The 20,506-nt window shown below is 37.0% G+C and overlaps 2 protein-coding genes and 1 long non-coding RNA gene across 3 annotated transcripts; 1 reads left to right on the forward strand and 2 right to left on the reverse strand.

Moving 5' to 3' along the window:
• Nucleotides 1–1,931: 1,931 nt before the first annotated feature.
• LOC148978437 (protein CD300H-like) lies at nucleotides 1,932–9,196 on the reverse strand. Its single transcript, XM_089132640.1, has 3 exons — nucleotides 9,063–9,196; nucleotides 8,605–8,925; nucleotides 1,932–2,257 (listed from the first exon to the last, which is right to left on the reverse strand). Exons 1-3 carry the CDS (start codon nucleotides 9,103–9,105, stop codon nucleotides 1,932–1,934), a joined length of 690 nt encoding a protein of 229 aa, XP_088988766.1. The 5' UTR covers nucleotides 9,106–9,196.
• On the forward strand, nucleotides 4,854–7,340 carry LOC120477732 (uncharacterized). Its single transcript, XR_016168991.1, has 6 exons — nucleotides 4,854–5,272; nucleotides 5,788–5,832; nucleotides 5,990–6,045; nucleotides 6,307–6,451; nucleotides 6,669–6,739; nucleotides 7,174–7,340. It is a non-coding gene; the product is annotated as an uncharacterized LOC120477732 (long non-coding RNA).
• A 3,231-nt stretch (nucleotides 9,197–12,427) lies between the features above and the next one.
• Nucleotides 12,428–19,230, reverse strand: LOC120459989 (uncharacterized). The gene is made up of 5 exons (XM_089132783.1): nucleotides 17,603–19,230; nucleotides 17,145–17,465; nucleotides 14,032–14,178; nucleotides 13,843–13,892; nucleotides 12,428–13,621 (listed from the first exon to the last, which is right to left on the reverse strand). The coding sequence occupies exons 1-5, from the start codon at nucleotides 17,643–17,645 to the stop codon at nucleotides 13,433–13,435; spliced, it is 750 nt and encodes a 249-aa protein (XP_088988909.1). The 5' UTR covers nucleotides 17,646–19,230; the 3' UTR covers nucleotides 12,428–13,432.
• Between the last annotated feature and the right edge of the window lie 1,276 nt (nucleotides 19,231–20,506).

A 20,506-nucleotide genomic window follows, 5' to 3' on the forward strand; every position in this document is an offset into this window, starting at 1 on the left:
TCAGTTCTAGGATCAGTTATAGGATTGTTCTACAGGGAAACAGAAAATCACTATCACCACAACACAAGAGATATTGCAGGACAATCAAAAGTGTAATCACTGCACAGTGTTTCTTCTCACAAAATCCCGTAAAATCTTGAGTGTGGTATATATTCTACATGTACAAGCTGTAATTGATTCTGTGGTTCTGTGGCCATCTCACCTCATACTCGTGTATTGCAGATCTACAGTTTATCCTTTTCTTCTGTCTGTAAAAAAAAAAAAAAAAATGGAAACATGCCATTTCATTCTTTCATGCACTTCTGCATTAAGCAAAAGCTAATAATATTACTCTCTTTCGATAATTATATATGCACTTTTTATACAGTACGATGATGATGATGATGATGATGATGGTTACACATGCCACAGTGATTCCCAACCAGACGAGCCAACCAGCAGCAGGACCAACTGAAAGAGGGAGAATATCATTATTAAAATGCTGTAATGACCTTATATACATTAAAGTCAGAGATTAGGCTTTAAATAAGTTCTATAATGCATATGATGATAATTTTTAAAACATAATCAACACTACCTGACTACCTTTTCTCTTTGTTCATCTGGCAGTTAAAGGAGAACTCCGGCGCAAAATGAACCTTTGGTCTAATTACACATTGTTACCTAGTCAACCGTTATCTGAGATTTGTTTTCATGATTGCCGAATGTAAATAGTTGTATCTATAAAAACAGTTTAGCCTATAATGCTAGTATAACGCTAGTATATAGGGCATAGAGTAATGACAAATAAAAATCTTGCTTAACTAATGCACAGATAATACTGAATTAATGTGTAACTAATGATTATTTAAGCTATTCATTAATGATTACCACATTAGGAACTAACTAAGAGTCTGTAAGGTTAATGTATTAGTTCATACATGAATTGTTATCAATTAAATATGCAATTGTGGATTAATTCCATAATAACTCCATTTTTTAACTAATAGTGTCAATTAATATGTTAATTACCAGAATGAGCCAAAGCCTTGTATTTCAACTTCCAGATAATATGACAGGTACCCTAATATGCATTAATACATGATTAATTACTTCATTGTTACTGCAAATTCATGTGCAAATTACAAAATGACTAGTTAATAATGATGTGCCCCATCAAGTAAAGTCATAACATAATGATACCTTTGCAAATCATTAGCTAATGATTAATTAAAGCAGACAACTGGAAGTTGAAGTGCATAGCTTTGACTAATTGTGGTAATTAACACATTAATTTACACTATTAGTTAATAAAATATGTTATTAAGGAATTAATACACAATGACACATTGAATTAATAGCCTCCTCTCCGCCACCAGAGGGAGCCTTCCCCGGAATATTGATCATTGGCCTTAAACTCAAATTCCCATCTTACCTGGGACTGATTGCCCCTCACACCTGCACTGCATTTACACACACACATAAAAGACACCTTCACACACCACATCTCTGCGAAGTCTTGATTTGCCCCGGTGATCATTTCTGAGCATTTATTCCCTGATTCTGGTTTTCTGGTTTTGGACTTTGGACTGTTTACTGACTCTACGATTGATATCTGCCTGCCCTGATCTCTGCCTGTTCCCTGGATTATGCTGTTGCCTTGTCTGCATTGTTCAGTCTGCCTCGTCTTGACCCTGATTAAACATCGTTTGATAGTTGCTTGCTATCTGGCGTAGCTATTCTGAGCGTGTTATTCAAACCTGTTTTCTGAAGTTATCTTATCAAAGCCTATTTCTGTGAATTTTGTGAATACAAATTTAGTTACTGTGTAAAACAAGAAAAAAAAATACAGTCAGATTTATATTTATAGTTACTTATATGGTCAAATAAATAACTTACATAACAGAAAAAATAACAGCATTAGTTATGGTCAAGATCGAAACGCATCTGGGTTACTCACTCTTTATAACATCCAGATTCACTTCAGTGTAGGGATCTGGTCCTGGTTTATCAACTCCACAGTAGTATTTCCCAGAATCCTCTTCTGTCAGATCTCTGATGGTCACAGTGAAGACTGCTGATCTTGTGTCGTCATACAGAGAGAATCTTCCAGCATCAAACCATTTATCTTTAATATCAGTCCTGATTTGGTCTGTACAGTATGACCACTCTCCTTTACAAAAACACTTTGTATTCTCTGTATATCCTTCATCATATTTGCATGTGATCGTGACTCCTCCTCCTGAATATCCTGTAACACTCATGGAGCTCACGACACCTACAACAAACCAGCATTAAAACACTTTATTATGTTGATTAAGAGGATCCAAAAGTTTCCTCAGTTTCTCATCAGAGTGAAAGTTCAGAAACCCCATACTTTTTTCCTTTTAGTAAATGGAAAATCTTGATAAACTTTGATTTGTATAAACCTCAAGTTTATTGAGAACTACACAAGTAAATGAGTCGAAAAATGATTTGTTCATTTTGATGAACAGGCGAGCCACACAGAACAGAGCAAGGTGCCCAGATAGCAAACTGACATTGAATCAACGTGGAAATATGACATCGAAACAACGTTGATCTGACATCGTTTTGCTCATCGAATTAACGTTGAACCAACGTCAGACGCGTCATTCTTTCAAAACTAACGGAAAATCAACTTGAAATCAACGTTATGAAAGCAAACCAATTTTCGATTTTCATTTAGCTTTGAAGAATGCCGCGTCTGACGTTGGTTCAACGTTAATTCGATGAGCAAAATCAACGTTGTTTCAATGTCACGAGAGACGTCGTTTCCACATTGATTCAATGTCAGTTTGCTGTCTGGGTTGTGCTTATAAAACTTAAACTTTTGTATTTATTTTTTAAATGGCCGCTAGTTTTGCGATGGCCAAAAGCCTAAATTGTAAATACCATGTTGATTATCTTGCAAAGAAATGAAAATTCACATTGGGTTTTCTGTAGGCTAAAGTCCTGTTTCTCGTTGGCTTCACGTAAACGCTTAGTTGCTGGTCTTTTTTTTGTCACAGATTGATTATGGAGATACTATCTACAGGATTGCCTCTCTGTCCACTTTGTCCAAACTTGACCCCCTCTATCATTTAGCTCTCAGATATTTCACCAACTAGTTTTAGGACGCATCATTGTACAAATTGGTAGGATCTCTTCATTTGCGCAGGCTCGAACATTGGTATATTTTAATTTATAAGGTATTTTAGGAAAACTTCCAATTTATTTAAACAGGATTTTTTTTTAATCATTTCAAAGCCGTCATATTCTCAGGTCACATCATTGGCTTCAGTTCACAGTTCAGAGGCTGGAAAGCTAAGCCTGTTCTATTATGGCTCTTGGTCTTTTGGAACGATTTGCAGACCAAACTTAAACTGCAATCCCTCATTAAACCTATATGATAAAACTGTTTGTTTCTATGCAACTAAATGTTTGTGTTTTATGCTGTGTCATGGTGTTGTATAACATGTTGTCATGGAGATTTGTTTTGTTGTGTTTTTGTTGTATGACAATGTTGTGATTGGTTATTATTAATTGTTAATATTTAATATTTTAATATTAACTTATTGTTGCTTGGAATTTGTTTAATCCTGCTATCTGACTCCTAGTTAAACTTTCCTAGTTAAATAAAGGTTAAAGGGCACCTATTATGGAAAATTCCCTTTTTACATGGTGTTTGAACATAAATGTGTGTTGGCAGTGTGTGAGCAAATCCACCCTGGAATAATAAAAATCCACCCAGTGTTTTTTTTACAATCTCAATAAATCATATGCACTGCCTCAGAACGAGCTGTTCTGAGATTCAGCTCTTTGTGACGTAGAAAGTGAGACAGGGGTTTGATTGACAGTGTGGCTGTGGCCTAGACCCCGCCCTCGGTCATCTGCACACCATCCTCCATTGTTTCAACGACGACAGCCGGTAATGTCTCTTGGAAACATAAGTGTTAAACAAAAGTTAATCCTCAAATGTGGATCGTCGTCTACTGTTTGCGATCCACCGTCATCTCCAGTAACAGTAAGTGTATTTTATGATTTTTGAGCAAATAGTCTTTTAAGTCAATGTCAGCCAATTCAACAACAAATGCGTCTAAAGTTGTTGTCGTCGTAGGATGTCTGTGGATATAATTTAAACCTTGTTTGTATAACGTTAGTGTGTAACCACACGTTTATATATACCCACATGGAAAGAAACTATATGAGGATATATGCGCATATATGAAACCTATATGCAGTTTATATGCACATATATGCTGCATATATACAGCATATATGCACATATATGATAATATATATGCTGCATATGTGTGTATATATGACACATATAGGCAATTTTAGGTGCATATATGCACATATATGATAAGATATATGCTGCATATGTGTGTATATATGACACATATAGGCAATTTTAGGTGCATATATGTGCATATACAGGCCATATACTGTAGGTCTCCTGCATTGCTTCTTTATATCCACACATAAGTGCTATATACAAGAGTATCCTATACTGTAGCTCATGGCAGGATCTGGTCATTTGTAGCTCATCCACTCTAAACAATGCTGGGTTGTTTGAACCCAAATTTGGGTGAAAAATGGACAAACCCAAATGTTTGGTTAAAAATTTAATTTCAAATTTTAACCCAAATTCAACTTTCACTGTCACTTTTTCAACTGTACATTTTTTAAATTGCATTTTTAACCCAACATTTGGGTTTGTCCATGTTTGACCCAAAGCATTTTTAGAGTGTATATGTCACTATATTGCTCAAATAAATAAATAAATATTTATATACATATCAGAATGACTTAGTGGAAAAGAAGGAAATGTATAACAAAAGGGTTTGTTGTTTTTTCATTTTACCCTTTTTCCAATTTCAAGTCACTTTCCCATACACATCCACACATTCACCGATACATCCACCAAATGCAATGCAAATTGCAATGTTTTCTGTATTGTCTGAATGCAGTTTTTTTTCTGGCTGAGATCATTACAGTCAAAAAAAAAAAAAAAAAAAAAAAGTGAATAGAACGTACATTCAAATAATAATCATCATCCCACCATCCCACCATCTATCTGAGCAATTCACAGTGGTTAATAAATTCGAATGCTGCTGCACTGCCGATTGGCCGCTACAGCGCCCCGTAGTTGATGACGTCACCCGCCTAACGCTTGACGTTATCCGTATCCGATGAGATGAAGTCAAGTTTCGCGCCGGAAGATAACGGCTGGGAGTAAAAATTGCGATTTCAGCATTAGAGATCCTCTAAGTCCTACTTATCACCAATCGTAAGTATTCCCAATTTTATATTTATTTGCAGGGTGGAAATTGCGGTGGCAGAGAAGTATAAACTTAGCATTTATTTTTTGCCAAACACACCTGTTTCAGCCCATACACTTCCTATGTTGTTAGCTGGTGAGGTAACGTAACGTTACTGTGGGTGCTAAAATAACTTAGCCGTTGATAAGATTCAATTTAGAATTAACGTGTATTTATTTGTTTCTTTCTGGAGGAATTCGTAGAGGGTTATCAAAAGTCATGGCCTAGAGAACATAACGTCATGAGAATAAATGATACTTCTCTGCCAACGGCTCAAGAAGGCAATCGGCTCCAGAAAAAAAAAAAAATACCTGTGGAGTTTGAATTTGGTCGAAATTGGTGAAAGAAAGAGCCGTATCAATGGGCTTGCCTTTACAGTTGCAGGAAATGTCTTTCAAATAGTAAACATTAACGTTAGGGCATTACTATTTTGATTAAGTGATTGTAATTGTTTTTTTTTCTTCTTTATATAACCTCTTTCTAGAATTACCTCAAATGAAAAGTTACCTCGCCATTATTGCTCAAAAAGGTAAGTTCCTCTGATTTTGCTTTTTAAAGTTGTTTCTCTAGCAGAGCTGTAGAGACTTGTGATGTTGGGCTGATTGATAGTGTTAATTATTTGATTTAAGTCATTTGCACTTTAATTTATTGAAGAGAATAACTTTTATTTTTCTTCTATGAACAAGACTGGAAGGAGTCCTGTTGAGGATTTAGATTCCTCCTCTTTTGAAAAGTGCAACCGGTGAGTAACCCCCTTGAATTTTTATTTATTTATTAATAAATATCCCCATCCCCACCCCGACACCCTATCCTCCTCCTCCTCTCCTTTAAGAACATTTAGGGCAATTATTAATTTGTTTCATATTATTATTTTGTGTAATATTATTATTTTGTTTCTTTATCATTAATCTGCATTCATACATAAAAACAAATAAACTATTGGGAAGCTAAGCATAAGAATCAATATGAAACAATGCCAATAAATGAATAAATTATTTTTCAGATTGAAGTTATAAAGGGCTCTGGGGTGTTTTGTCAGGCAGAAGTGTGGAAAGCAGCCCTCCTTGCCACCTCTGCTTCTGCCATGGTGTGGAATCTGCTGCTGGGCACATTTGATCTGGAGACTTTGCTGAAAAACAACCTGAATGGTACAAAACATTCTCCTAATCTCTTCTGTCCGTAAAAAACAATTAATATTCTGTGGAATAAATTATGTTTGTGAGCGGGCATACCATCGCTTTTTTACTTGCCATTTTTGTTTTTCCTTGCACCTCAAGAAAATGTGATGTGTATATAAAAAAAGTATTGCTTTCACAAGCTTCATTTTAACCCCCTTTTATAATAATTTTGAAATTTTACTTTAAGGTGGGAAGCCAACCAGAGGGGATGGGGAGCAGCTGGTCGCCCTTGACCAAATTAAAAAGGCATCATTATTGGTGAGTAAATGTATAAAAGTTTTGTTTTCCCTTCTCAACGCATTAGGATTTTATAAGTTCACCACTTTAACCATAGCCTACTTGTATCAATGTTTATTAGGCATCAATTGAGACTGGATAAGGGATTATTGTTACTATATCTACTTGGAACCTATAATACTAATTCATCGCTTGCTCAGTTCTTGATCCTAACTTTCCTTTTCTTAAGCCACGTTTCAGATTTTTCAGAATCTTCAGAATCATCCAATTGACATGTTTACATGACGCATTTTTTAAAATGATCAACCTTTTATCAAAAAATATGTGTCCGATCACATCTGTACTGTAAGCACTTTGGGTTCCTGATGAAGTACTATATTCTTCTTCTTCTTCTTCTTCTTCTTCTTCTTATTATTATTATTATTATAGTGTCTTATTATTTTTGTCTTCTCTAGATGCTACATTGAAGAAGGTCAGCCAGCCGAGGGGAGATGGGCACGTCTATCAATTCAAAGCTCATGGAGCTGAGAAGATCAAAAAGATTTTTTTTTCTATCCAGTTTTTTTGTCTTATTTTTGTTTTTGTACTATTTGATCTTAAGTAAATAAATAATCTAAATGCATACATTTTGGACTATTATTTATGTTGCCTAGTAGCTATGGATTTTAATAATTATTCTAATATAGGTAAACATGTTGGTGCATGTATTGGTGAACATATATGTTCATATATACATGCATACATGTACTTATATAGGTACATATATGCATGTATATATGCACCTATATGTGCACATATATGCGTGCATACATGTACATATATAGGTTCATATATGCACAAATATATGCACCTATATGTGTACATATATGCGTGCATACATGTTCATATATGCACCTATATGTGTACATATATGTGTGCATACATGTACCTATATAGGTGCGTATATATGTGTACATATATGCACATATATATGTACATATATGTGGATATATGTACATATAATATAGGAAAACGGCCAATTTTATATATGTCACATATATTAAAAACATATATCAAAACCTATATTAAAACATATATGTTTATATAGGTTTTTTCCATGTGGGTATTTAAAGATATTGTATTAAAAACTGCATATATGTTGTTGTTATCTCCTCACATTTGCCACAGAAGCACCTGTATGACAAGCTAAACATGACGTCCCTCGTATAAATGTAATTTCGCTTGTACGTAGCAAACTTTATCACAGAATGTGTATGTAATTTCAAAAAAACTGCGCCAGCATTAGTGTTTGTGTGTGTGTGTGTGTTCCACATGCCCGTCATTTCAAAGGGGACGCGATTACAACGCTATAAATACATAAATTTATCAAATAACCATACCGAGACGTACTGGTCCATTCTCATTTGTGTTTATTCTGCCGGAGTCTCTTCGTACTATTTATATATTCCGATTCAAACGTACGCTGAATGACATATAAAACAGCGGTTTCTCTCAGTCTCTCAGTAACAACTGCCATTGGTATCAAGTTACGCCCTCATCCAAAGGCAGGGCGGGGATATGCAGCTCATTTGCATTTAAGGTAGTATACACCCAAATCAGCTCATTTTTAAGCAGGCCCCAAAATGACATTTTCAAATGGTTATAATAAATTAACTGTGGGGTATTTTGAGCTGAAACTTCACAAATACATTCTGGGGACACCAGATACCAATATTACATCTTGTAAAAAGGGGCATAATAGGTGCCCTTTAAATAAAAATTAATTAATTAATGTGAAGCTGCTTTGAAAAATATTGCTATCTTATTTTATTTAATGGCTATTGGCCTGTTCCTTTGTACGTAATTTCTACTACAGGTACACACCTATTATAAATATTAGCACTTACCCAGTTTAACCTGCAACATAATCTCTGAATAGACATCAGTAAAAATACTCCTCTCCACAGCACACCAGTATTGGCCTTCATCCTCTGTTCTCAGATCAGTGATGGTGACGGTGAAGACTCTGGCCGTCGTGTCGTCAGTCAGAGAGAATCTCTCGTCTTTAGCTGGAGATCCTGATTTAACTATGATGTCACTTGACAATAAACAGTCCCCTTTACAAAAATACTTTGGATATGTTTCATATCGAGATTCATATGAGCATCTGATGTCAACTCTCTCTCCTCTGAATCCAGTAACTGTCTGTGGAGCTCGACCACCAACAGCTGAAAACACACACATCATCATATAGAGCTGTTATGTGTGAGAAAGAGACGAATAATAACTCTCAAATCTCCTCCATATGAGTCTGATGATCAAGATGTCAAACTGTGTGTAAAAGAGCTGAGAGTCTGAAACTCACCTGTACAGATGCTGGAAAAGAGCAGCAGGACGTCCAACATCATGACATCTGACGAGCGTTTCGCTCAAATAAAACAACAAACTCTGTGTGACAAACGTTACTGTCCTTCTCTTCCGTACTGAGAGGACAATGTGTGTCAGCAACTAAATGTATATTTCCTTCCCCTTCTGACTCTCTAAATCACTTCCAGCTCTACATCATTTACTAGAAAACTAGAAAAAATCAAAAACCAAATTCACACAAAAAAAACACACACACAATACAATTTATAACATCACATTGAACAATGGTAAAGTCTAGATAGGGCTGCAACAACTAATCGATAAAATCGATTATAATCGATTTTGAAAATCGTTGTCAACGAATTCCATTATCGATTAGTTGGTCTGATTACGTCACGGGGATTGTTTACATGTTACATGCGCTTCATGAGGCACACATGCAAGGTCTCTCTCCCTCGCCGCTCTACCCTGCCTCGCGCGCGCAATACGGGCTGTTTGGCGCACATTATCTTCTGTCCCTCATGCGCGCTCTTGAGTTGTTTGAAATAATTTGCGGGCATCAGCGAACCACTATCAATACGCCGCATACACGAAAATCACTCACCTTTCAGCACAATTCGCCGTCTTGAAACCAATCGTGTATACTTTATACTATATGAAGCCATACTATAGTATAATGTGAGATAGAAATGTATATTTAAGTCATTAAATTCAAGTTGACGTAAGCTTTTCCCTGTTATCATTCTCCATATGTCGGTGTTCAAACAGCGCGTCGCGTTCGGTTACGACAGTCAACACGATGAAACTCTTTCCAAGATGATTAAATGGTAATATTATTATAATTGATAGGTAGATAGATAGGTCTATGGTTTCATAAAATGACTATCTTGCTAGTCTTTTATTGCTTTAACTTAATCACTTTCTACTGTGTCTGAGTGTCTGTTAGATCATAACACTAGAGTAGAGTCAGCGCACTAGCCTATTATTGAAGAGTTCAGATGGAAAAGCCTCTAAATGCCATTTGAAATTTTCTTCTTTAATGATGATTTTTATCAAAGTTCAGTAATTTCACTAAAATAACAATTAATAGGTAATTATCATTGAAATTACTGAACTTAAATATACAAGTTTGATGAAAATCATCATTAAAGAAGAAAATTTCAAATGGGATTTAGAGGCTTTTGCATCTGAACTCTTCAATTGTTCTTCACGCGCACAGTCGCCTAACTGAAATTTAAAACTGTTAAAAGAAAAGGCTGAATAAACTATTGCATAGATACTGTATAATACACTATCTTTCTCTTTCCTTGGTGCTTTTAACTTTTCAATGCGGCGGACTCGAAGAGCTGCGCACCGCCCTGTGACTCAGTATCGCTTAAAGTGCATCATTCAGCGCTTTCGGTGCGCATAAGCGCTGTGTTCAGCACTGTTTGAGTCTTTCACAATCATGTCATAATACTTTTGCGCAATGAAAGCATATTAATAGCCTTTCTTGTTCTGTCCTATCTATAATATGTTGCTGCTGTGCTTTACATTTAAAACAGCTGTGCATCTTAGTTTTACGTTGTTATTTTACAACAATACAAAGAGCACGTAACGTTTTTCCAATTTTATTTGTTCCCCACTAAGGAATTTTTTTTTTCACTAAATGTTCAGATTTTATGCGATTATTGCGCACTTGTGATTTTTCTAGGCTAAGTTTTGCTGAGTTATCCACTAATCTAGTTTACAATAGCATTTTTGTCATAGGTTATGGTCATATATATATTTTATTTGTTGTTTTTCTGTATTAAGTAGATTTTAACACACAAAATAGTGATTATCAGATCAACGAGGCCTCACCCTGCTCGCCACAACCCTGATTTAGGGTTTTATTTAGTTATGATAAACAAAAAAAATTTATATAATTTTTATCAGATTAATCGGAAAAATAATCGTCCGATTAATCTATTATCAAAATAATCGTTAGTTGCAGCCCTACTAGAGAGTGAAAATGTCACGTAAAATTCATCTAATGAGAAAAAAGCTTTGACAGAATCGATGAATGACTCTGACATTCTTATAAAATCGGTGGATAAAGGAGGTGCGATTGTAGTTCAGGATGCGAGCAAATACCGACAAGAAATACTTTCACAATTAGACAGTAAAAAGTTCTATAAAAAAAATTCTAAAAGATCCTACGGATATTTATCAATCTGAAATATTGGCTTTTTTAAACTTTAGGTTGGATATCTCAATCGGAGTTAAAATTCTTGTACTCTCAACACCCGATTAGACCTGTTTTTTATACTCTTCCGAAAACTCATAACAGACTTATTGATCCTCCAGGTCGACTCGCCCTATCGTGGCACAGACTAATTCTCTCTTATCTCCTTTATCTGATTTCTTTATAAAGCCTTTTGTTTTTTCGTTACCAAGAATAGCACAAACACACACCCTACATATGACATACCCACATATGACATTCCCTCAATAAAAAAGTTGCTGCTCATAAGTCATTTTGAATAGACACATAACTAATATATTTAGAAAACCACTCTTGAGAGTTTCCAGTTCAAGACCCCCCCCCCACACACACACACACATTCAGACAATCAGACGCACCCCCCACACACCCCCACAAAACTAACAAAAATAATCAAATTAGTTCAACACTTTTGTTGTTTTTACTCATCTAACATTTTATTCAAATAAATAAGCTACAAACTTTTAAATAGGCTACCAACCAAAACTACTATAACTAAAGACTTTACAATAAAGTTCAAATGTTATATAAAAAAAAGAACAAATAAACTTAGTTACAAGCAGTGGCCCCCCAAAAATAGAACAAAGATGCAACAGATTAAATGCAGTTTTAAAGGAGAACTCCGGCGCAAAATGAACCTTTGGTCTAATAAAACATCGGTACATAGTCAACCGTTCTCTGAGATTTGTTTTCAGGATAATCGAATGTAAAGAGTTTTATCTCTAAAAACTGTTTAGCGTATAATGCTAGTAATGGGGGCATTGAGTAAGTAAAAAGAAATCGCTAGTTTATACCACTAACAAGGCTCAAAATAGCCCCACACTAACACGGTAACATAATGAGGGTCCCTGCATGCAAAACGAAGCATTGAGAACTTTGTAAGTGTACGGACCGTTTAATAAGAAGATACTTTATGAAGACAGTTCACTTCGCGTATAGAGACAGCAGCCATCTTTGGAAAACAGTCTCGACAAGTCGATCCACGAACGACGTTCATACAGTTCAGCTCACTCAGCACGTCGTTCGTGGTTCGACTTATCGAGACTGTTTTCCAAAGATGGCTCCTGCTGTGTATACCCGAAGTGGACTCTTTATTAAGTCCAGGGCGTTATTTTTAAAAGTCCAGGGCGTTATTTATCTTTATAAAGCTTCAAATTAATAATTTAGTTTATACACTGCAAAACTGCAGCTGCAATAAATAGCCTGTTATGAGATTAATGTTTTAAATAAATGTTTTAATTTATACAAGGAAAAAAAACAACAACTTTTAAACATGAAACTAAACCACCAGTAGGTGGCGGCAAGTGGCCGTCTTAAAAAGTGAGTCATTCGTTTAAACGATTCGTTCAAAACACAGAATGATAGTAATCATTCAGTAACAAAACACCGCACTGATTTTTTTTAGGTGAAATAAAACCATTTTGATGAACAAGTTTGAACAGGAGAGTCACGAACGCGCATCACAGAACAGAGCAAGGCGAGCATTTGAGCTTATAAAACTTAAACTTTGTTATTTAGTTTTTAAATGAGCGACCGTTTCGCTTGATAAGACCCTTATTCATCGTCTGGAATCGTAAAGTCCTTTGAACAGTTTGCACTGAAACTCTCTTTTGGACCTTGAACCGTTTGGTTCCCATTGAAGTCCATTATATGGAGAAAATCCTGGAATGTTTTCATCAAAAACCTTAATTTCTTTTCGACTGAAGAAAGAAAGACATGGACATCTTGGATGACATGGGGGTGAGTAAATTATCAGCAGTTTTTTGTGCAGTGAACTAATGGGGCACTAATCCCATAATCCCACAGTGATGCATCTGATTGGTGGAAGTCGTGTAACTGTCTGGTTAAACCCCACGAAGGTCCGTGAACACTGAAGATCTAAATGACGTAGGGCTAAGTTCATTGGTCGCACCTCAGAGACGCCCCCGCGCCATTGGATGTTCAGTAGCCGCAGCACAGCCTATGAGAGAGCCAGATGCTCAATGTTTTAGCATGTGCTGCTGCAAATGTGTTTTACATATAAGCTTCAGTAAATCGAGGAGAAGGAGTTTCCCTCCACATTCACTATATAAAATTGGCCGTCGTCAGATTTGGAAGTCACTCAAGGTCTCTTGTTGAGAAGATCACTGGATCACTGGATTATCTGCAGTGGAGTAGATCATTGGATCTGGTTTATCTGTTGAATCTGGTTTATCTGCAGTGGAGTAGATGGTTGGATCATCTGGACGTTCTGCTGTATTGTAGATAGTGTCTGTATTCTTGCACTTGAACTCGCTGATCTCCTGATAATTATGGTCACTCCAGTCAATGTCCTGCAAAAGAACTCATGTTATCTTCCAAACCATTACACATTTGAACACATTTGAGCAGAAACATGTTGAGTTTTAGATGCAGGAGAGAGATGTTCAGAGTCAGCAGCTCCAAACCAACGAGCAACAATCAGCTTTTACCAGCACTGACATTACAGCGGGTGTTTTAAAGAGCTTATAAACGTAATATCATCATCATCATCAACATCATCATCAACACTCACCTCTGCAGTGGTTTCTGCTCTTGTACTCAAAGGCAACAGCCCGACTGCGACTGCCAAAACACGAGGATAAATAAAGTTACATTCAAACAGCAAACATTAGAAAGAGCCGTGTGTGTAAGCGTAAGTAAGTGTGTGTGTGTGTGTGCGTGTGTGTGTTTAGTTTCTGAGAAACGTGCATCTAAATCTGACCATGCTGGGAAAGTCCTGATTGTGTAACTCTTGATGATTTCTTGCTTCTCTTCCTGAACAACACGATCAGCGCCATGAGGAAGATGATCATGATGAAGACTAACCCAACACAGATGTAGATGACAGACCCTGAACGAGAGGCCTGACCTGTAACACACATTTAACGTCCTTTAAACTGATATATAGATGCATCACACTCAAATACTCAAGAAATATGAGTCATAAAGAGTGGCAGACAGATGAAAACTGACCATCAGTGACGTGATGATCTGTGTGATTCATGCTGGTTATTCGTAGATTCGGTTCTGATGTACTGAAATATGATGATGATGATGTTTTTGAAAAAGAGCTGATGGTTGAAACCTCAGTAGTCTTATTTGATAGCCTGCCTACGTCAGACTTCCTACTTCCGCTAATTTCATTTCGCTCCTGTAGTGAGTCTGAGATAGCGGCCTATCTTTCAGTTTTCCACCGGCCTGAAAACAGCCGGCCAATCAACGAACAGAGGGCGGGCTGAGAGCCGTGACGTAGACGCTAAGCGCCGAGTTTACATTGTAGGTTAGAGAAATCGAAAACCGAAACAACCGCAGAAATGGGAAACGAGACACGGGATGCAATTCGCTCTCTTATGGAGAACATTCTGGGGTTTTTCCAAACTGAAGCAAAAGTCGTTTACAGCCGTGTTCACTCCGGTATTTCGCTCGCATCATCAGTGTTTACAGCCAGGATGGGCGCGTGCACTTCTGCCGCTCTAGGCGAAAAAACAATTTTGCTGCCCCTCTATTTGCAACGTAGCTATACCAGCAAAACCCAGCATGCTTGGCCATTATGTAGCTTGCACAACGCGCATACACTTTTGATTCTCTCATCAACACAGATGCAGCCGTTTTTATTTTTGCAAATCATTATAACAAGGAAAAATATTAACACTTCAAGCTTAGGCGTTTAGGCTACACAATTTTTTCAGGCTAATTGTAGTAATGACGGATCAGACCTGTTTGGCCATAACTATACGACAATTCACAACAATAACAGACGCTCTTCCGGGTGGCAAAAGCCGAAGCGTCCCTATGGCAACACTAATAAATTGATTGGAGGGAGACACACCATCGGCAGAAGCCTAATCTATATTTCAACAGTTGATTCAAAAAAAATTCAGACATAGTTAACATGATCATTAGAGCTTAGATTCTTTGATCTAGAGACGTGCACTCCCAACGCACTAGACCGCGACGCGGGACTCGATCTGATGGCCGAGTGTAATGCATTCACTCTGTGTGCGCGGATTGCAGGAGAATAAAACAATTCGCGGGACTCCCGCAAACTAGAAATATCTATGAATAAAACAAATAAAAACTAATACATTTGTATTCATCAGTTGCAGAAAAGCAACAAGAACAACTAAAACAAAATAGAAATGACTTACATGGCAGAGTTTCTTTTTATAACGTGACTGCAGCGATGAGCGATGTAGCCAATCACAGACATATGTGTTGATTTGATATTAAACGCAATGGCCAATCAGAAGCATTTACGATGAAGAAGCATTTACTCACCGCTCAAAAGAAAGTAACATAGAAAGTAATATAAATTAACTAACTTAGTTGAGAACGTCAGTTGTATAACGACCCACGTATTAAAAATGGTTGGGTTTAAATCGGGCTCAGGCTCATAATTAGTAGACGACATGCACTTTTGACGACGTCCACTCGCTTTAACCTCCTCACCCACAGTTTCCGCTGGATAGATTTACTTTTTTCTGAAGGAAATCGATAAAAAAAAACCTACACCTTTAGCTGTATATCTGGTGGCGCAACCCCAAACACAACATATTTTCGCCATAGATTCAACTTTGATCAACAACAATGATTTTAACTGTGTAACTGTTCAGTTGCCGGCTGGATCTCTTCAGTTAGTCGATAGAAGCCGCTCGCGTTCTGCCACCCGGAAGTATCGCGGTGCCTATTGTTTACAAACATTCTGAAATGCCCTATACGCATAACTATAAGGGCATAACTTACCCCCATTCAACGTCAGTTCTCCGTCTTTTTCGGCCATGACATGAAAGTCGGTCTCCTCGGCTGTGAACGCTCCTGGTGCGCTCTTATTATTATATTATTATTATCATAATAATAATCCACCATATTTCGTTTCGACATCCTGCTGCATTAGTCCCATATATGTGATTCATGAACGATCTGTTCATTGCGTATGTCACGTGACAAATGAACGTAAGTCTCGGAAGGTAAAGTGATTATTTATGTTCCCTGTAAGTCATATTTTAGTGCATTATGATTTCTTAATTCAGAATATGATCAACATTGCGTAGGTGGATGTGATCGGGGAATTTGGCTGTTAAAATTATAACATTAAGCCACTTAAATAAACGAAATGACTCGGAAAATGCACTTCCTATTCATGACTCGCGAGAGCAGCGGCTCGGGCTCGGTCTCGCCCTCGCGGCGCTTCGGAAACTAACTTAAATCAGACTCGTGAGAGCGGGGCACGCTGACGTTGCGGAGCGGCCGCAACTCAGTAATTCATATAAATAACTTAGTTTGTGAATTGTTCATTCCCGGTTAACTCACATTTTGCAGCCCTTACAAAAGCACCACCCCCTGTCTACAGTGGAAGTTCGATCATAGATTTGAGTTCGATGCATAATGTCTCGATGCGGCCGTGCCGGCGCATAACATACGTCATAAATAAACTTATCTGATTGGTTTACGGGTAACCAATGATTTTAAACTTCAGAGAAGCGCCCCCTTGCGAGAGAGAAAACACTTCTCTATTATGCCATTCCAGACTCTGTCTACGAAGCAAAGTGAAGTAGCAGAGTCTGGTATTACCAGGCTAGTTATCTGATGGATGACAGGAAAGATCAACTTAAAGTCAAAGTTTCTAAAACACTGACACAGTAAATAAATATTGTCTTCTAGGCCTGCTTTTAACTGAATGATTGTGTAATTTAATAACTTTGCAACAATGAAACTTTGAAAAATGCTGCTTTGAAAAAATATTGCTGCCTTATTTTATTTAATCACTAATTGGCCTGTTGCTTTGTAGGTAATTTCTACTACAGGTACACACTTATTATAAATATAATCACTTACCCAGTTTAACCTGCAACACAATCTTTGAATAGTCATCAATAGCAAAACTCCTCTCCACAGCACACCAGTATTGGCCTGCATCCTCTGTTCTCAGATCAGTGATGGTGACGGTGAAGACTCTGGCCGTCGTGTCGTCAGTCAGAGAGAATCTCTCGTCTTTAGCTGGAGATCCTGATTTAACCATGATGTCACTTGACAAGAAACAGTCCCCTTTACAAAAATACTTTGAATATGATTCATATCCAGATTCATATGAGCATCTGATGTCAACTCTCTCTCCTCTGAATCCAGTAATTGTCTGTGGAGCTCGGCCACCAACAGCTGAAAACACACACATCATCATATAGAGCTGTTATGTGTGAGAAAGAGACGAATAATAACTCTCAAATCTCCTCCATATGAGTCTGATGATCAAGATGTCAAACTGTGTGTAAAAGAGCTGAGAGTCTGAAACTCACCTGTACAGATGCTGGAAAAGAGCAGCAGGACGTCCAACATCATGACATCTGACGAGCGTTTCGCTCAAATAAAACAACAAACTCTGAGTGACAAACGTTACTGTCCTTCTCTTCCGTACTGAGAGGACAATGTGCGTCAACATCTAATATTGGCATTTCCTTCCCCTTCTGTCTCTCTAAACCACATCCAGCTCTACAGCAATTACTCTGACCAACTTTGCTTAGAAAAAATCAAAAAACAAATTCCACATATTATAAGCATATCTCTATGAGCATTAAAGCTATACATACAATTGCCATGTTCATGTTGGAAGCGGAGCAACAGTTTGTTATACAGTTTCATAAAGTTTTGGCCGCGAAGAAGGTGAACTTTGTAACAGTTTTTGTTTCGTGTTGCTCAAACGAACGTGAAACCGTGAAAACTGGCACTGATTGAGTGAAAGAAGATTTGCTGTGTCGTCGGATAGAGTGACGTAAGGGAATCCCGCAATCCAGTCATGAAAATGGAAAGATGTCACGTAAAACACGCGAAATAATGGATGGAGACATGGAAAGTAGAACTGACTGCAATAAATCGCAACATGATCTGTGAATATTTAAGCATATTTAAAAATACTGGATCCGTGTAACGCTTCAAAATTCAATTTTCGGACCATAAAATGCAAATGAAAAAAATTTAAAAAATGGAAATCAGACATTAATTTTTCTTGTTTTTCCAGTTACATTATCAATGGATAGTTGCCTTTTTGTCCCTTTTTTCAATTTTACTTGAAATTGTGACTTCGGAAACAAATATTTGAATAAATGAAATCTAATTGATTTTTTTAATTTTCGTCTTGTAATTTGCGCCGTGGGCGGTACCGTTAGCACGGGGGTGTGGCCCTGGACTAACTTTACTATCATTTCATTGATGCGACTGCTTTATTTCCACTGCATGCACGTTGAAGAGAAGATTAAAATACAGACCATCATCATCATCATAAAGCCACGCTTTATTTGTCATGTGGAAACGCGAAAACGAAAACATACATTTCTGTGCACTTATTATTCATCAATTATTATTTAATGCAACTTGCCAACTTTGAATGTGTAAGTAAAATAAAATTCATGGCTCTGGATATTGTTTATTTTTGTAATTGTATCTGAGTGTTTGCAAGGTTGAAACATTTAAACTATAGGCTACTTAAGTGTAGTTTAATGTAAAACAATGCCTAGTTTTACTGTGAGGGGAAAAAGTAGGCTATACTTCACATTTGTACGTGAATACTTAATGAAGTAGGCAATGAAGTTCCTTACATTCCCCCACTGGTTATGTTGAAAATTGCAGTAACAATAAATTAAAGCCTTCACACACCTGCAGACAAAAGGTGTGTATAAGAAAACGACCAAAAGAGGAGATCGGTCGACAATCTGCAAACGACAAACTCCTACATACTATCAAAGGCTTGCATTTAAAAAAAAAAAAAAAAAAAATTTTATTTGCAACGTTTTGGTGTCATGACCTTCATTGGGCATACACAAATGTCTAATCTCATCACTTTTAAAACCAAGCACATGACTACCCAGACAGCAAACTGACATTGAATCAACGTGGAAACGACGTCTCTCATGACAATGAAACAACGTTGATTTTGCTCATCGAATTAACGTTGAACCAACGTCAGACGCGGCATTCTTCAAAGCTAAATGAAAATCGAAAATTGGTTTGCTTTCATAACGTTGAAACAACGCGTTGATTTCAAGTTGATTTTTTGTTAGTTTTGAAAGAATGACGCGTCTGACGTTGGTTCAACGTTAATTCGATGAGCAAAACAATGTCAGATCAACGTTGTTTCAATGTCATATTTCCACGTTGATTCAATGTCAGTTTGCTATCTGGGTACTCACCTGCACTACAACTGTAGCCCTTTCGACTCACTATGGGCAAATAATCACCATCACATCAACATGATAATCAATAGGGCTGGGTAATAAATATCGATTTTTCGATATTAATCTATTCTCATTTTTACGAACCGATATCGATTCTTAAATCTCAAGAATCGATTAGTCATCCTGTTTCATTTGAATGAATGGGACATTGTCTCACGGCTGCGCGGATCCAAAAATTCGCAATAATCTTTGTCCTTTGTTACTATTGATATGAAACAAAGTCTCGATTTTCAAATTACGTCCATTTTCTTTAGAAATTCAAAAACATAAATAGCGTTTTGTCGCTGTGGCGTGAGATCGCTCTGGAGAAGCAGCAGCGCTGATCTCTCTTCCGGCTTAATAATACCAGTCACAGCGCCAAATAAACATGAATGAGCATCTGAAAGTGTGTTAAAGATAGAGTATAACTTATCGAAATCCGGATCATGTCACATTGATTCGCTCAATCAGCGTTTCAACCGTGGAAAGACGTCAGTTAAACAGCTTGTAATCAATGTATCGTCATATTTACCTTAGAAAACCCACATAAACTCGTTAGTCAGCTAGAAAAAATAACTCTAGAGAGGAGCATTTTGCTAAATATATACACAATATTACAGACTAATTCTCTCTTATCTCCTTTATCTGATTTCTTTAAAGCCTTTTGTTTTTTCGTTACCAAGAATAGCACAAACACACACCCTACATATGACATACCCACATATGACATTCCCTAAATTAAAAAGTTGCTGCTCGTAAGTCATTTTGAATAGACACATAACTCACATATATTTAGAAAATCACTCTTGAGAGTTTCCAGTTCAAGACTCAAAATGAATCAAGATAAGTGTTGCCCCCCCCCCCCCCCACACACACACACACACACACACACACTCAGACACTCAGACGCACCCCCCACACACCCCCACAAAACTAACAAAAATAATCAAATTAGTTCAACACTTTTGTTGTTTTTACTCATCTAACATTTTA

The sequence above is a fragment of the Pimephales promelas genome, chromosome 6, assembly GCF_988280905.1.
Source record: "Pimephales promelas chromosome 6, fPimPro1.hap1.1, whole genome shotgun sequence".
NCBI classification, from domain to species: Eukaryota; Metazoa; Chordata; class Actinopteri; order Cypriniformes; family Leuciscidae; genus Pimephales; species Pimephales promelas.

Bases quoted from the DNA above. Each gene is read 5' to 3' on its own strand.
- LOC148978437 (XM_089132640.1), bottom strand. From the start codon at position 9,105: ATGATGTTGGACGTCCTGCTGCTCTTTTCCAGCATCTGTACAG. The intron at 8,926-9,062 runs GTGAGTTTCAGA...GTGTGTTTTCAG, and splicing joins CTTTTCCAGCATCTGTACAG to CTGTTGGTGGTCGAGCTCCA. The intron at 2,258-8,604 runs GTAAGTGCTAAT...GGTTTGTTGTAG, and splicing joins TATGTTGCAGGTTAAACTGG to GTGTCGTGAGCTCCATGAGT.
- LOC120459989 (XM_089132783.1), bottom strand. From the start codon at position 17,645: ATGATGTTGGACGTCCTGCTGCTCTTTTCCAGCATCTGTACAG. The intron at 17,466-17,602 runs GTGAGTTTCAGA...GTGTGTTTTCAG, and splicing joins CTTTTCCAGCATCTGTACAG to CTGTTGGTGGCCGAGCTCCA. The intron at 13,893-14,031 runs GTCAGATTTAGA...GTGTTTTGGCAG, and splicing joins ATCAGGACTTTCCCAGCATG to TCGCAGTCGGGCTGTTGCCT.